Raw genomic sequence first — 17,973 nt, 5'->3', positions numbered from 1 at the left:
TTTGATTGTGATGTTAGTATTTCTCAACAAAACAGCCATAAAAATGTCTCCTGTTTGCGAAATTCCAACTGCCTTGGCAATAGATGAAAATAAAGTTTCTGGAGAAATGGGTCCCGGGCAGTCCTTGCCTGCTTAAATTCCAGTGGCCTGTGTTTCCATGGAGACCCACACAGGGGAATTTCACAGGAGCCAGCTTCACTACACGGGGAAATTTACTGCCCCTTTTTCACATTAGTCGACCAACTTTGTTTCAAAGGAGGCTCTCCATTAAACTTCACCTCAGCTCTGACCCCGCTTTTGCGATCACCTACTTTCCCTCAGATGCCGCATTTCTGAAAATGCGTGCAGATCCTCAGCGGCACCGTCACAGGTGGTGTGGCACCGGGCGCCTGGCTGACAAGTCTGCAGGGGACACCTACGTAGCAGGCTGTCACAGAGCACTCTATGTGACGCCAATACACAAAGATAGCCTTATTAAAAAAAATAAAACGAAAGTAAACAGAGGGTGGTGAATAACAATCCCGTTAATCTTTCAGAATATAGGTCAGACGGGCTTGTTTTTAAGGCAGAATAAGAGGCGGTCAGGAATGTGGCACTATCCTGCTGCTCTGTGGCTGCAGCAGTAAACGCTCGCATCCCTTATAAACCTTCCCTTTTAAAAAGCCACCAGCAAGACCAGGAGACATGATTAATGACCAGGTCTTCCTCTAAACAGGAGCTGCGAATTATGCAAGGAATCCAAGCTAAGATATCCAAGGAACAGAAGGTCATGAGGGCCTGTGTGTGCATCTAGGTCTCAGTTACCCAGAATGCCTTGTGGGAGTGACCCCAACTATAACACACTATATAATCACCTTGATTTCCCCCTAAAATAAATGTTTTGTAAGTACAGTGTCATGTTGCCTGCATTGGTCTGTCACTGGAAAAGCTTCCTTCTATTTTGCGATGTGTCAGATTGTGTCCCCAAAATGTTTGTGGGTAATGTAAGACTGCATGGGTCCAGCTACTCTGCCTCTGTGGGCTACATTGGGCTGACATGACATGCAACAGGACATAAGCGGCAGCCTCCATAAACACTCGAAACCTGTGTGATCTACGATTAAAAAGGTCTGGTGAAGTTATAACACAATACGCAGAACATGGCACATGTTATGATTACTACATAATATATATGTATTTCTGTTTATATACCCACAAACACACAGATTCTGCTGCAAAACGTCGTTCCTAAGGTAGCAGTTTACAGGCCTCTTTATAAGTATAGGTTTATAAGGTATTCTGGTTCTAGCTCCAGCTTTTCACTCAGGCTCTGCCATTTGACAGCTCATGTTGACACACCCAGTGTGGGACGAGGAGGAAGACAGAGATTAATATACTTAGGTTTCAATGCTGCAAACTCTGGCTCTGGAGCATAATAAACGAAACAGGACAGAATTCTGCCGTCACTGCATCCTTTCAGCAGGAACTGACTATGATGTCACAAAGGGGAAGATCTCTTTCAGAGTATTTCACGTTCTTGCAGGGAGCAGTGGAACCACAAAGCTGTCACGTGGACTCAGCCTTTACAGCTGCATTGCAGTGGTCCGACCCGGCGGCAAACGCAGAGAATTTGGCTGAAGAGTAATAAAATGAAAATTGTTCATCAAACTAGGAAAGGCACTGCTATAGTCCTACCCCACTGATCCTCAGACAACCCAAGTCTCTAATCTGTATTTAATGAAAATCCCTAATGTGTTTGCTTCCATTATTAATGGTTTTCTGCTGGAAAAATGCATAAGTTTTATATCACAATTCCCTTTATGCTACCCTTTTCAACAAATGTGGGCAACAAATCAATTCCCCAATTTTGCTGAATCGATCAGCTAATTAACCTTTCTAGAGAAGGACGCAGGCTGCTCATTTACACTGAAATGGTTTGAGTCCTGAATCCCATAAATCATGCCTCTGTCCAGCATGGTGATTCTAAAGTCCACAGGCGACACTCTGGAACAGCACATGAGGAAGGACTTGGCACGGCAGCTTAACAGCTGCTGGAATCCAAATCTAAGTGCCCCAGACATTCAGGTGATTCACATCTCCTTCACATCCCAAAACAGGATTTACGCGCAGAAAACTATGCATCATTGTTAACGGTGACAAAAACAGAAACAAACCTGGAATGTAATGGAGGTTAGACAAATATATTCCTGATGATCAAATCATTAAAAACAGCAATTCCAGCGTGAGGAGGCACTTGGATACCTCATCTTGCAGTTCCTTCCACTGCAGTGGCCAGTCTATCCCATTTTTCAGCTTGGAACCCAGCCATGACCCCTAGATCCTGAAACTCAACCCTCTGTATGTGTATCTCAATCCACCACCTTTTGTTTGCTGGATCAATGTTCAGAGTCAGTCCACATGCTTGCAGTCAGCTACTGGAACTGGGGAGAATCACCCCACCCCCATACCACCCCCTCTCCGCCTCACCAGGCATAAGGAACAGCCAGACCATCGGTTCTGATGAAGAAAGCACACAATGTGCTGAAAGAAAACACCGTTTGATGGCAAAATATTGATTTTCATAATAATATTTACACATGTACACTGACAGACATTTCCACCGTGCAGATTATCTGTCATCTCCAAGGTTGCATCAGACAGCTCCGTGCACAGAACTCAAATCAAAGTTTCTCAGTTTTATCTTATTTGATATTTGTTACGGTTTGCTGTTTGACAGGCTCATGTCCGCAGTGCTGACTGCACTCCTCGTGAGAGACACGCGCAGTGCTCCGTGGTCCGAATGGCGAGAGAGGGCCCATGTACTCTGAAGTGCCGAAGATGCACAATTTTATTTTTTTTTTATCTTGTAAACAGAACACTTTGGAATTTTCACTTTTTGGACTGAAGATTGCAGCACTATAGCATGTACAGTCATGGATGTTGATAGTGGCACAGAACTTTCCTGGTCTTCAGATAGGCATCTTATCTATCTGTTCTCCCCCTGCTGAGATAGACTTTTACTGCAGGTTTGAATAGAATGAGAAATATTTGCCTACCAGAATCTGAAGTGTCATTAACAGCCTTATGTCTGCAAAAAAAAAAACTGAGAAAATAACATACTTCAGTCAATAAAAATGTGCAAAACAATTAGTTGGCCCTGTTTTGCATGTTCTGCTTTCTGTGAAACACGCTGTGTATTTCCAGGGAGACAAGGGTAACTGGAAAAACACAGGATAGATACCGAGACAGACCTAAACAACCGCCCCCCCCCACCCCCACCCCCCGCCGCAGGAACACTGCAGCACGTTAGGTAATGATGAGCGGGGCTGGGGCTCAGGCAGATACCCCCCTCCCCCCCCCATCTGAAAGCCGCTGCACTCTGACACAGCCTGAGCCAAGTGGTTGCGATATCTCCCAGCGGTAAGGAGAGCGAGCGAGGCCTGGGCAGGGCTGGCGTTGCCGCGGCAATGCAGCACTCTGCAGACGAGCCCCGGCTGCCGCAGGCTGCAGCCTCCTGCTCCCCGTGACACGGCGGCACAGCAAGCACCTGGGACAGCTCCGTGACCGATAGGAGCACCGCCCGCCTCACCCCGGGACACCGCCGTATATTACAAACCATATCCGTCCCACAGAGACGTATGGCAAACGTGCTCGCACTGAGTAAACGCCGTGCTGTCCTGATGCAGCACACGGGAAGCAGACGTACCTTTGAGGGAGGAGATCTCGTTCTGGATGGACCTGTCCGGGTCCATGCTCACGCAGCTCCTGCCTCCCGCAGGTCCCGCACACGAGCTGCAGCGCCGCCGCTGTCCCGATGCGGCGGAGCGGGCTTCTGTTCTCGCTGCTCCGCTCTTTAGGGGCAGCTGCTCGGCTGCTTGGCTGCTGACTTTGAGAATCTCCTCTTCCTCTACCCCTCTCTCTCCCTCCCCCCCACCTCTCTCTCTGTCACACACCCTCACGCACTGCCTCACTTTTGCTTTGAATGCAGAATGAAAAAGAGTACAAAACAAGCACCCCCATCTGCCCCCCCCCCAGGCTCCAGCTCCAGCCCCAGCCAGTCACAAGCCCCCCCTGGGTCTCCTCCTTACGGCACCTGCTGCTGTGCCTCAGATGGGACAGCCCAGCTCTGGGTGGGGAAACAGCGTGCAGATGCGGGCGATAGGAAGGCGCTCACCCGCACAATCGCCTCAACTGCAAAAGGAGCAAAAACACAACACCCATATTCACTCCTTATTTACTCCTTAGAAGTAAGGAGGGATTGGGTGAGGATATGATATGTGACAACTTACTCTGCAAAGAGTAAGTTGAGGGAGGCATAAAGATAATTTCCCCATGGGGACAATAAAGATATCAATCACTATAATAATAATAATTATTATTATTGACAATAATAATAATATTATGATTATTATTTTTATTATTATTATGTGCGTGACCTGTCTGTTTCTTACATGTATACTTTTGGTCATTTTTAAATCCTTGATCACCAAGTGGTAAAATGTAAATACGTACGGCTAGGGGATATTTCAGGTACTCTGAATAAAGAGTGCCTGATAGTCCCATGCCTACATCCTAAAGCATGGTAAGGCGGCAAAAACGACAGTGAGAGTCTCTAGACACAGCGGGGAACACTCAGCGGCCCACCCATCAGACACATTAGAGGCAACTACGGAAGGACACCAGAGTGCCCAAAGACTCTGAGCGGGCAGAATCTGTGAGTTGGCAGACTCTGTGAGCTGGCAGACTCTGTGAGATGGCAGATTCTGTGAGATGGCAGATTCTGTGAGTTTGCACTGGGTATGAACCGGAAAGCCCAGAGACAAGTGACACTAGGCCGAGGTCGCCCATAAAAGTGGAGAAAGGGGAATGCCTTCAGGGGTCCAGACATTAGGGGGAGCCCTAGAGTGTGTCAATATGGAGAGTGGTATTTATATTTTGTGGGGGGGTGGGGTGTGGGCAGCCATGTCATGTCTTTGTGCAGCCCAGCACTACCCAAGCATATTTTTAATAGAACAAAGACAGATGATGATACTTTATTGCTATTGGTACAAGAACAAAGGAATTTTTTATCAGGCATCCAGCAACCCTGGAGCAGACCTCGTTTAAGGGCACATGACACCCAGAGGATATGAACCAGCGGCCTTCCATTCATGAACATGGAGTCCGAATGAACAGAGCGACACAACCAGTTAAATCAAAAGACTACAGTTAGGCTGAGAATATATCATAATGACATACACCCCAAACAAACTCTGCATTCAGAGAAGTCTTTTTGCACACCACTGTTGCACTGAGATGTTATTCTGGGTCATTCTCCTCTGAACTCCCTCATTAACAAGGTGTTTTCGGCAAAAGAATTTCCAATGACTGGGTGTTTTTGTTCATCTAGCCTCTAGAAACGGTAGTAAATGAAAATTCCAGGAGGGTTACTGAGAAGCTGGAAGTACCATGTAAGGCACCATCAATCACACCCTGATTTAAAACTCTTATACGATGCATTTTAGCCATTGTAAAGCCTTGCCACACAGTAAGTGAACCCCTTAACCTGTGTGCATGCTGTATATATTCAGTCACATGATTCGCTGCTAAGAAGACCAGTCTACTTGAGTTAATAAGCAGCTGTAACTAGGAGTGACCCCTGAGTTTACATCTAACCAATTAATGGATGGATGATCTTAGTGCAGTTTTATTTTGCTGGGCATAAACCTTCATCTAGAACCTCAACACAGAAAGTTCCTACAGGGGCACAGTAACATCACCAGACAGAAAACTTGTGTTCTCCACACCCTGATCATTTTGGCAAGAACTAGGCTTTGCATCAAGACATGCTGACATTTACATGGTCGATGAGACAATAAATATTCACCCATGCTGCTACTGCCCTCCAAGATCGATATCCGTAACTCAATTAGAGAGTTGCATCACATTTTACAGAAGAAACATGCACATACAAAACCCAACACTGCAGCAGTTTATATATGTAACAGAACTACAAGTTAATGATTCTACAGAGTAATATAGACCAATATAGTTTTACTGTACAGTATGTAATACACAATAGACTTAAAAAAACCTTTACACTATTCTTTTCTGTTATCTTTTACCTATAACACAAATAATAAATAAATCAAAAACAGAAAGGGAACATGGTGAACTGTGAACACTAACGTTTAAGTTAAAATAAGAAAGCTGTTGAGTTTAAGGAGATGCTTTGCTTAATGGCTGTCCTGGCTTCTAGGTTTTTGTATTTCTCTGGACCTGTGCAGAGCCATGTTTGATGTTAAATCCCCTTCCTGCAAAAGTATGTCGAACTTGGCAGCTGTTTTCTGACTGTGTTTTCAAATGCAGATTTTTCATTCGGTCCCTGACAAATCTGGCACCCAGGGTATCAGCGGTTTTCATTAAAGAGAGGGGATAAATGGGAAAAGAAGAATCAGCTCACATAAAGAGGAAACCAGGAAAACAAGCAGAAATGCACACATCTGCTTCCATGCAGCATGTTGTTTAAAGAGGCAGGGCCCAGGTCAGATTCAAGCCTAAAGCAGCCTGATTGATGCCACTCCAGCAGCTGCAAGATCATCACCACCACGGGGGGTCTGCATTTTATGACTCAAAATATATTATACATAGTTTGACAGGGCTTCCGGGATAGGCTCCGGATCCCCCGCGACCCAGTAGGATAAGCGGTTTGGAAAATGAATGGATGGATAGTTTGAGAGGTATGAGGACAATCATTACATGTTGAAAGTCAAACGTGATATCTCATTCCATGCTTACAATTCTATTTAGTGATGAAAACGTCATTAGTTTGGCTCCTGTTGATTGTCTTTGCTAAAATTTACTGACTTATGTTGACCGTATGTGACTGACATGGTTGGATTTGGCCATTACAGGGTTATAAATTATCCACAGTATGAACCATATAGCTGGTAATTGCTGCAGCCTTTCTTTCTCAGTGCTTTTCCAGACACTAATTTGTGCAGCCCTCCTGTTGCATTATACTGATTACATCTGAAATGAGCTTTCACTCTCTATTTTTTTGCTCTTACTAAAAACCTAGCAACACCCAACATGCACTATTCCCTCTAGCATTCTTGGCAGTGTCCACCACATGCAGGCACAAGACAGTACAGACATGCTGAACTGGCTTGAGACACCTCTAAGTTACTACAGTGAGCTAGCTGCCTCAGGGCTACATAAGCAATCAGCGACTCTCTGGGATGGTCAGGTACTCCAGTCCAGTCCAGCAGCATCGAAGGGAGCCTTGCTGATTCCATGAATAACACAAATTATATGGCGAGACGCTAATCCGCTTTTGTCTTGGCCGTTCAGGCAAACATTCCACATGTCTGAGGTCACACAGGCATGAGATCTCCAATGAAGCATAGGGCTTATGAGAAAGCTGCCCGTCACACTTACGCAGGCAGAAAGGCTCCATGAGGCCAGGAGTCTGTATCACTCAGAATCTGGCTGGCCAAGGCCAATGAGAACAGTCCTGCTTCTCCTGCAGCTCCACCGGAAGTCGCCCCCCATCCGGTCCTCCATGGTGGAGTCAGCGACTCCTTCCCTGGTGGTGGTGCTCAGATACGAGTCTCTTTCTTCTTCCATACACCCCTTCTCGCACGCTAAGATCATCGGGCTCCAACCTTCTTACTGTTCCTAAATTCAGATTATCCTCTGTGGGTGGCAGGGCGTTCTGTGTGACAGCACCTACACTATGGAACACACTTCCTCACAGTCTGTGAGAGATAACATCTCTTATCATTTTCAAGCTTCAGTTGAAGACTCATTTATTCCACGAATGCTATAATGTAACTGCTACTACGTAACACTCCTGTTGTTGTTCTGTTACTATTGTTGCTGCTGCGTCTGCATTGTTTTCTGTATCATTATTTGCATTGTAAAGCATCCTTGAGTGTGAGAAAGGCGCTATATAAATAAAACTTTTTATTATTATTATTATTATTATTATGCCTGGGATCTAACCACAGGCAACACACAGACGACTAGCAGGGGCTCCGCATAAATGCGGGCGTCATTAGAGGCTCCTGTGAAGTTGGATTATGTTAGGCAATAACTTGAGCTGTCAAAGTTTTTCACCACATTCCTGTACATTAAAAAACGGTTTTAAATAAAATCAATAAGATCAAACGTACTATGTAGGAATTTTCAGGTCTCAATAAGTGGACCTTCGTTCTCTATGCCGACAAATTTCTCCTTTTCAGTGACTCCAATATATCAAGAGTCACACCAGGAAACACTGCTGAACATATGTCCTCTGTTCTGATTTGAGTCTCTTGAGCTTAAGTGGGAGCATTTTATGCTAGATTCCTGGCTTTCTTCTTAAGATAGACATCGCATATTGCTAAATTCCCAAGCACAAGGAATGAAAAAGTTTGATTTTATCAAAACTCAGGTTCTCCAAAAAATGCTTTTAACTGCTGCCCCTGGCCGTTTTCCAGTAAGTTTATACAGTTTCATACTTTTACCTTTTGATAAAGCAATCAGGACCCCAGGAGATCAACTCACATATTTTCACTGTCCATGAAACCCAAAGCTGACAGGAGAGCAGAAGGTTCATTTTTCAGAATTCTCTTTTATAAACCATAAGGAAACTAAAAATTCGGCAGGACAAGAAGCTGTGGTCAGTCATTTTCAACTTTAGACTCCTCCTTTGTTCCGACTCCAAATCCACGAAACATCTTTCTAAGTCATATGCTAAAAAAAACTTAACCTAACTGAAGGAGCAGTTCTTATACTTTAAAATAAAATTCCATGCAGATGAATTACTGCTATATGTCACAAATCCAATTATCCATCTTGCATCTATCACAGCAGTACTTCAAAAAATTTGTTTCTTTTTCTGGGTAGAAACTACAAAACGGTGAATGTCTCCCTATAAACATATGAGGGCAGAGGCTTTCATACACTCAAGGACACTTTACAAAAAACACATTTAACAAGGTAGGCAAGTTACATACAAGACGAATAATTTATTTATTGAATAAATGTGTTTTAACAGAAGCTTAAAATGGATAACAGATTTTTTCTCACGGAGACTGAGGAAGAGCGTTCCGAAGTTTAGGAGCTGTTACACTAAATGTTCTGCCACCGATAGTTGATAACCTGTGCTTAGGTGCAGTGAGTAAGTCTGCATCGGATGATCTTAATGCACGAGGGGCTAAACCACTAAGGGCTTTGAAGGTGAAGAGGATAATTTTATATTTGATTCTTGAAGAGACGGGCAACCAAAAATCAAGGAGGACAGTAGTATTGTGAGCAGATTTTTTAGTGTGCGTAAGTAGACAGGTAGCAGAGTTCTGAACATACTGCAATCTAGTGATATGTTTATTACGGAGGCCATAAAATAATGCGTTACAATAGTCCAGACCGGTAGTGATGAAAGCATGAATTAGTGTTTTGGTATCTTTCACATTGAGGGAAGAGTGCAAACGAGCAATGTTACGTAGATGAAAAAATGCTCTCTGTATTAGTAAGCTAATGTGTGGTTGAAATGTAAGAAGCTGATCAAAAATGACACCCAAATTACGGACTGATGTTGAGGGCTCCACTTGGATCCCATTAACATCAATTTTTAACCCACGCAGGGTAGAGAGGACAGATTTAGTACCCACCAATAGGATTTCGGTTTTGTCAGGGCTGAGCAGTAAAAAGTTAACCTTCATCCAGTGTTTGATTTCACTAATGCAGTTAGTCAGCAAGGCTGGGGATGATGATGCAGTTTCACCTAATGGGAGCATGTAGATATTGAAAAAAATAGGACCCATAACTGACCCTTGGGGGACACCTTGTGTGAGCGAAGTAGTGGCGGATTTAAGTTCCCTAATGGAGACATAATACTGTCGATCATTGACGTAAGAGTCAAACTAAGAAAGAGCAACATCAGATACCAATACTTGCAAGTTGCAAGATATTATGGTTAACTGCATCAAAAGCTGTACTTCAGTCAAGAAGAACTAGGATAGTGGCCATCCCACCTAAGGCTTTGCGGGCTGCAACTTTCAGCCTCTATTAAGCTACAGTATATACGATTTGCTTTACAAAAATGGGCGAATTTACCATTATCTCTTGGTAGGATTAATATAATTAAATTGAAGTCTTTACCCAGGTTTTATGCCTTTTTCAGTGTATTTGTTTACTTTTACCTAAAACTTTCTTTAAATCTATTGATCAAATTATTTCCTCATTCATTTGGGGAGGTAGGACTTCCAGGATTCGCAAATCATTAATACATGAATGTAGGCTTAGTGCAGGTCTCTCTTTATCCAATTTGATGTTCTGTCATTGGGCAGCCAACATTCAAAAGTACATCAACTGGCTGAATGAACCTCATGCAGGATGGTGCTCACTGGAAGCTCAGTCATGTTTTTCTACCCCCCTCCCTGCATTATTATTGCCGCCTCTTCCTGTATCCCTCTCACAGTACACAGATAATCCTTTTCAGTTCACCTCTCTTAAAACATAGTAACAATTTTGGCATCAATTCAAGTCTGTTTCTGCTTCTGCTCTGACCTCATTAGGTAATAATCATCTTTCTCATCCTTCGAGTTTGAACTCAGCATTCCATATATGGGGTAAAAAGGGTATTCAAAGTTTAATATGATAATATGCTTGTACACCTTTGTGATGTTCTTTGTTAAGCTAGTACAACCCTGTACATTGTTATTTAATGATAAAATGATGAAGAGGAAAAAATAATAAAAAGAAATTACATTTTCATGACTTCTTTCCGGGGGCGGCATGGTGGTGCAGTGGTTAGCACTGTATGGGGCGGCATGGTGGTGCAGTGGTTAGCACTGTATGGGGCGGCATGGTGGTGCAGTGGTTAGCACTGTATGGGGCGGCATGGTGGTGCAGTGGTTAGCACTGTTGCCTCACACCTCTGGAACCCGGGTTCGAGTCTCCGCTTGGGTCACATGTGTGTGGAGTTTGCATGTTCTCCCCATGTCATCGTGGGGTTTCCTACGGGTACTCCGGTTTCCCCCCACAGTCCAAAGACATGCTGAGGCTAATTGGAGTTATTAATTGCCCGTAGGTGTGTATGTGTGCGTGAATGGTGTGTGAGTGTGCCCTGCGATGGGCTGGCCCCCAATCCTGGGTTGTTCCCTGCCTCGTGCCCATTGCTTCCGGGATAGGCTCCGGACCCCCTGCGACCCAGTAGGATAAGCGGTTTGGAAAATGGATGGATGGATGGATGATTTCTTTCCAAAGGAGTCCATCTCACATGCAGCTTAATTAGAGAACTGCCCCGAGGAAATCATAAACTACAGTGAGATTTCTGTATTTCTGCTCTTTTTCTCTTAAATAATCTCATGACTGGTGGAACACAGTGGAGCGGCTAACTGCTTATGCTCACACTTCCCATAAACCTCAGCTGCATCTAAGAAATACACCTCTGTCAAAACACCTTTTAGCAATGAAACGAATGGCACAGATGCCAACATCAAAAATAGTAATATTATACTTGAACACCCGATATCAAGCTCCTCAAAATGATATTTTTTGTACTTTTTTTTTTAAGTAGGAATCAATTTAAAGTAAAGTACCAGTCATTCATTTTATTAAAAAGCGCACAGGATGAGCAAATACATTATCATTTACCAGGGGTGCAACGAAAAACTGATCTGAATCAGAAATTTGGTCCAAGTGTTTATGAAACAGCAGCATCAATTCTGAACCCCCAATCCAAAATTGAAAAAGAACTGGCCAAAAATCAATTAAGCCATCACAAATTGATACACCCTTTGCGTCACTACTACTGCATCACTATTACGGTAATATTTACTTCAGCTAACTCTCAGTTTTTGCAGTGCAACATTATTCTTGTGAAACTTTAAAAACATTTTTGTTTCTGAAAATGACACTTAAATGCATGTTATATTCATATAAACTGTATCCAGTCTGAATAGAACAGCATTGTACTTCAATTGAACAGTATGAAATTATTTCTGAATCGAAGCATATGGAATTTTTACATGTTTAAATGCATCTTTTTTGGATCGTAATTATCTGCGATGAAGAGATACACCCTTTACTGCTCTGGGACTCAACAAGCAGTGATCTCTGGGAAATTAGGTATTTTGACCAGCGTGTCCCATTTAAATTTCATTCAGTTTTTCTAAAGTGGACATTAAAGCACGAAACAGGAACATGTGACATTGCATTTTAGTCTATCCTGAAAAAAAGAAGGACCTAGAATAATGTTTACATTTCTATCTACACAAAAAGGTTACTGATGTAAAACCAGACTAAAGTGATTAGCATTTCTGATGGCCATTAGCATTGCTGCTAGGGGGGCAGAGTGCAGCATAAGGAGTGTCAGCTGACAGGGCTAAATTAGTGAGGGCTTTTGGGGCTTGATGGGGGCAGGTCGCTGGGGGGGCCTGAGGGCAGCTACAAACTCTGGTATTCAGAGCCCCGGGGTAGGCCCAGGCATGCAGGCTGGGATTCCCAGCAGTGCTGCTCCAGACTCCACTGCAGTGGAGGTGGTATTGATGTCTGAGCTGGGCGTCTGCACAGAGCAGGGGTCTGGACTGCGTCAGCCTCCATGCCCCACGAAATCGGCACACAGCTGTCTAACTAAACAAAGGTTAGAAACTACCGATTTTTAATAACCGCTTATCTGCTGGGGCTATCAATAGCAGCTGCATGGGATGCAATTTTATAGTTTTTATTCTTAGATTTTACCTGATGAGCAGTCTTTCAAAAGTGGTAGAAAAACAGGATAAGGAAAAAACCCGCAGAAAGATAAACAAAGTGAAAAGCTATAAAGATCCAAGGCCAGAATTCCATCCATCCATCCATCTTCTGTACAGCTTATTGATCACGCCTGCATTCAATCATAGAGCAGAAACCTGGCAGCGTTGGTGAGATGGTTGAGTTTGGGTTCTCCTGTGTTTGTTATGTTCATCAAATCAGATCCAACCCCTCGTTTGAAATTATCCATGACAGAGTCAGTATGGTTTGTATCCATCCGCCCACCCAACCATTATGCTGGTAGGAGTCACAGAACCTATTCCAGGCAGGGTACACCCTGGAGGGGATGACGGTCCACTGCAGCATGCACACACACACACACACACACACACACACACACACACACACAACCATGTTCTATGTGGAATTTGGAGACGCCAGTTAGGCAAACTGGAAGCCATTTGAGGTACAGAAGGAAGCTGGAGCACCCTGAGGGACCCTGTGTGACATGGGAGAACATGCAAGCTGCACACACATGGAGAGCAGCACAGAAACCTGAACCCCCAGCCTGGAACTGCGAGGATACGGTGCTGCCACTGAGCCACGCACAGCACTGCTAACTGCCCTGTAAAACACGATACTCTAGTATGGCCCTTATTTCAGTCCAGCCCACAAGAATGTCAGGATGAACGATATCAGCTTATTACGCAAACAAGTCAGTGAATGAAATCTCACACATCTGGCAAATTTCTCGCTGTACTGTCCTGTGCACACACAAATGTACCCGCCAGGCTAACATAATTAATCAAGTTCCTTCAAAGAAGTGTCAATTTCCCAACCAGACTGACTTGAACAAATTAAAAGACCCATAATACGTTACTTAGTGTCTCTGCTTCAGTAGAATGAACAATGGACAAAGCAGACAACTGCCAGCCTCCAAAACAATTAATCAAAGAGGAAAATGATGTCCAGTGGACCTTAGGGAGAAAGAGGGGGATGGAGTTACGCTGTTTTAACCACGGGTAATTCAGATAATAAAAAAAAAATCACCAAGCATCATATATTGCTTAAATTTAGACCTACTGACAACAAAGACTGTGCTGTTTTGCAAAGTGGTGCTGAAGAAGCATGCAGGGTCCAGAGGTTAGTGGATTGAAGCCATCCTCTGTTAAAAAGTTGTGACTCATTCATCCTCAGGGGTGGTGTGCAGCTCACTGGGTTACGATCCTGTGCTTGAAACCAAAAGGTCACTGTTTCAAATCCAAGGCTCAGCCAACTGATTTCACCACTGGCTCCTGAACCCATATATACAGTGCAGACAAAAACTGGTTCAAAATGAAATTGAGGATATTGAAGAAAAAATTGTCACAAATGTTACAATAAGTGGTGCAGTGGTTAGCACTGTTGCCTCACACCTCTGGGACCCGGGTTCAAGTCTGCGCCTGGGTTACATGTATGTGGAGTTTGCATGTTCTCCCCATGTCGTCATGGGATTTCCACCGGGTACTCTGGTTTCCCCCCACAGTCCAAAAACTGATACTGAGGCTAATTGGAGTTACTAAATTGCCCGTAGGAGTGCATGTGTGAGTGACTGGTGTGTGAGTGTGCCCTGCGATGGGCTGGCCCCCCATCCTGGGTTGTTCCCTGCCTCGTGCCCATTGCTTCCGGGATAGGCTCCGGGCCCCCCGCGACCCAATAGGATAAGTGGTTTGGAAAATGGATGGATGGATGTGCATAGATTGCAGAGGGATCACGTTTATTAACATTTAAATATGCATAATTAGAGGTGTTCTTAGTATAGTTCTTATTATTTGTTAAGTTTGGTCACACTTGGGATACAGACCAATGTAGTAAAGTAAGTGCAATTATGATAGACCAAAAATGAATTAAAACAGCTTCATTAGTAATTACTTAATGGCCTTTTGGGTTTTTTGTATATCGATGAACTATTCTGTGCTTCTTCTGCTCTTGGATGGATTGATCTGTATTTTAACTTTGCACCCAGCTGACCCGGGCTATGTCCTCGACCCGCAAGACGACTTTTGCCTGACTGTTACCTGGCATTGCCACCTGTGTGCCCCCTGTGGCACCACGAGCTGCATAAAAATGACCTTGTTTTTCATTCAGACTTTGCTATCTGAATCTGGCAGCATCCAGCTCACATTAGCGGTTCATCAGAAAACAGATACAGGAAATGCATCGCAGCGAACTGGTGAAATGCTACGCTAGTAGATGCCAACAGGTGACATTAGTGACATTCAATGGGGCTGTACAGCCAAGTAATGCAAAACATACCCCACACACCGCTGGGCCAAATCGCATTCGCAGAATGGTCCTGCAGCTTCCCCCGCTTGTCACGCCAGGCGCCCCCTTCAAGTAGCCTCTGCCGGAGGCTCTGGCTAATCTGTTCCAGACTGCTGGACTTACAGGGCATGCGGATCCCACAAAACGTCCAGCACTTGCAACAACACAGCCAGGACTTGATCCCTCTCACAGCTCAGTCCTCTCCCCTCCGTAAAAGCATTTTCCAAAAGTGTTGCCTTTTGTTTACTGAAGGTATTGCTTTGAAAAGACTTTAAAGATTAGTGTAAAGGCAAAAAATGTAAGTAGAGTAACGCAAAAACATCTACTCAAAAGGTTCAAGCTGGTTTTAACCAAAATAAGTTGTTTTTTTTTCTAGAAAATAAAAGTAACACGACAGACAGAACGTCGGTAAATGTTCATACATATCTGTACATGTTTTTCGGTGATCCCTGAGCTACCTGTGGCTTCCCCAACGTTCATGCCTGAAACCTCAGAATTATAATGTCAAAGCTGTAACAAAGTGCAGAACTTTGCAGTGAAGTCAGTAACAAATTGCCTCCCTGATGGTCAAACTGCCAAAAAACATACTGCCAGGCACTGGAAGCAACTCACAACTGGATCATACTATTCTAAGTACTACCGATTCATCTGGGAAGAATTCTGTTCATTTATTTAAAATGTAGAAAATCAGAAAAAGCAGGTAGTGTTACAGGGAATTATCGCAAGTCTATGCGCATATTACATGCATCATTTCGTAAGACAAACGAGTCCAGGACCCCCCCTAGAAAACCCTGTGTGTGCCTTTAAAAGATACTATTTTAGAAAGGACGAGGTTATGTTGCATGAAACCAGAGCCTAGGCAAAAGGCTCAAAAAGTGTAGGAGAACTTCTAGGGAGGGTTTCAAACTGAGCCATCAGGACCAATACAGGACAGTGATTCACCATGAAAGCAGGCCCTATCCTAAGCAAAAACCACTGCTCATTATTTGTATGAATGACGAATACAGAGTTACCCAGACAAATCAATTTTTGAAGGTCAGCATGGTAAGAAGAACTTCATAGCTGTTCATCTTCCCAGACATGCTCTGCCTTGATGGGAGAGGTTCTTCACTCACTGTCTCTGGGAAGGGGCCGTCATGAACTACTTGTGGGAGTGGGAAGGTATTGTCACTTCCTGTATGTCCTGCTCTCCCCTGTAGATATCTGGTAAAACACCTGTGATCTCACTCACACTCTTATCTAAAAACAGAATAAGCAGACTGTCCAGGCTGATCGTGGACCAGTTACAAATTCACAATTAAAAACTTCACTCCTTAATAACATAGTGTATTCATACATTTTTCTATTCCAAAAGGGCACAACTGGCTCAATAATAGAGTCTTCACAGCACAAAAAAAAAACAAAAAAAAAAACAAAAATTACTTGAGGGGGCAGAAATAACGTAGTACTGTAGTAGTAACTCTCATACCTGACGGATTAATTAACTGTTTAAGTACTGATCCCAAGTTCTTTCATTAATCAATCATGTCCATTCATGTATTTCATGCAGGTACTATATTTGTTCATGATTTCTTCTGGAGTAGTAAATGAGTTACTAAGTACTTTTTGCTCCCTCAAGCAAAGTATTACCAAATCTTTAGATGACCGACAATGCAAGACAGGACTATATCTATCTTGGTTATTCTAAGCAGTTATGAACCTATTTCACTCTAAGGAAAACAAGGAACTCCCTGGCTTTTTGAGGACCCCCAAGACCTATCACTGCACACCTCTGCGTGTAACAGCCCGAGGGGGACGCAGGGGGGGCATTCGCCAGGAAGTGCTGCTGGCTTGACGCACCAAGCGTAGCCCTGACAGCTGACCTCCACCCTCCACTGCAGTCTTTGGCTCACTGCAGCGTAGATGCGCAGCTGGAAGCCAGATGTCTTTTTCAAGACGGCAGGTGCTACAGATCCTGACGAAACAGACTTTGAACCAGATAGTCACATGTTCAGATCCCATCAGGGATCCCATGCCCTGGAGCATGGTTCGTAACCCGAATTTCAGTAAACTGGCTTTGATTAAATTGACGGCACGAGTTGTGCAGGCAACAGAGTAAACATGTTAAGCATGTAAATATCCAGAATTCACAGCAGATGGGATACCAGAAGTGCAAAAAAAGTGTGGGACATTCTTCACACCTACAGATCACACTATTACAGACTGTCTGACTTTGTCCTTGGTGTATTTATTCAAAACATAGAGAAACCAACCCCAAACTAGCGTTACCAACTGCCAATAAACCAGCAGAGATGTTTCTCACTTTCGATTACATTAAAAAATGAAACACCCAAAATAATCTCAAGAATATGTCCAGAATACGTTTACACATAATCAGCTGGGGAACAAAGGTTTTGGAAAAAAAACACAAGGAACAAGTTCCTTTAACAGTGTATTAGAGTAACACGTCCAAAACTGACCGGAAGGGTGACACAACCCATGATTAATGACAAATTTCATCACGTTCCTGCATATGTGTTAGAGGGACTTTCCATTAAACACAAGTATGGAGTTTAGTAGGCAGCACCTAAAGGGGCCCAGTAGGAGATCAAAGCAGGAAGTAATAAAGCGAGAGACTAAGATGGAGGGGAGACTGGGAGTGGAGCGACACCACACTCACACAGCAGAATGAGGGGGGACATTATCAGTAAAGTCCCACCACCTCCGCCACAGCCCACGCTCGCAACAGCGTCCGCCACACCCGCATCTCATGCACAAGCAGTGTGTATGATTGCCCGACCCTCCCGCCCCCCCCCCCCCCCCCACCACCACCAAGAATCCTAGTGGAGATGTAGAGCTGGCCGGGTGAAGAGAAGCTTTCTCTGGGGAGGACAAGGATCTGACTAAAGCAGGAACGTTAAAGTCCTGTTGTCACAGACAGAGGATTCTGCCACTAAAGATGTGGGCACACAGACAGCCATGCTTCCGCATAAC

At 44.0% G+C, this 17,973-nt stretch overlaps 1 protein-coding gene across 9 annotated transcripts in view; it reads right to left on the bottom strand.

Moving 5' to 3' along the window:
• LOC125719088 (plectin-like) overlaps positions 1–17,973 on the bottom strand; it is a 130,314-nt gene that overhangs the window by 87,240 nt on the left and 25,101 nt on the right. For 2 of the 9 annotated variants that reach the window (XM_048993575.1, XM_048993577.1), the window contains exon 1: positions 3,686–3,898. The exons of the other annotated variants lie outside the window; for them this stretch is intronic. In XM_048993575.1, the coding sequence (XP_048849532.1) occupies positions 3,686–3,731 (46 nt within the window). In that variant the 5' untranslated portion in view covers positions 3,732–3,898. Of the gene's footprint in view, positions 1–3,685; positions 3,899–17,973 lie in introns of those variants that run through there. 9 annotated transcript variants of the gene reach the window in all.

The sequence above is a fragment of the Brienomyrus brachyistius genome, chromosome 23 (genome assembly GCF_023856365.1).
Source record: "Brienomyrus brachyistius isolate T26 chromosome 23, BBRACH_0.4, whole genome shotgun sequence".
Lineage (NCBI taxonomy): Eukaryota > Metazoa > Chordata > Actinopteri > Osteoglossiformes > Mormyridae > Brienomyrus > Brienomyrus brachyistius.
This window is presented reverse-complemented; position numbering and strand designations above follow the sequence as displayed.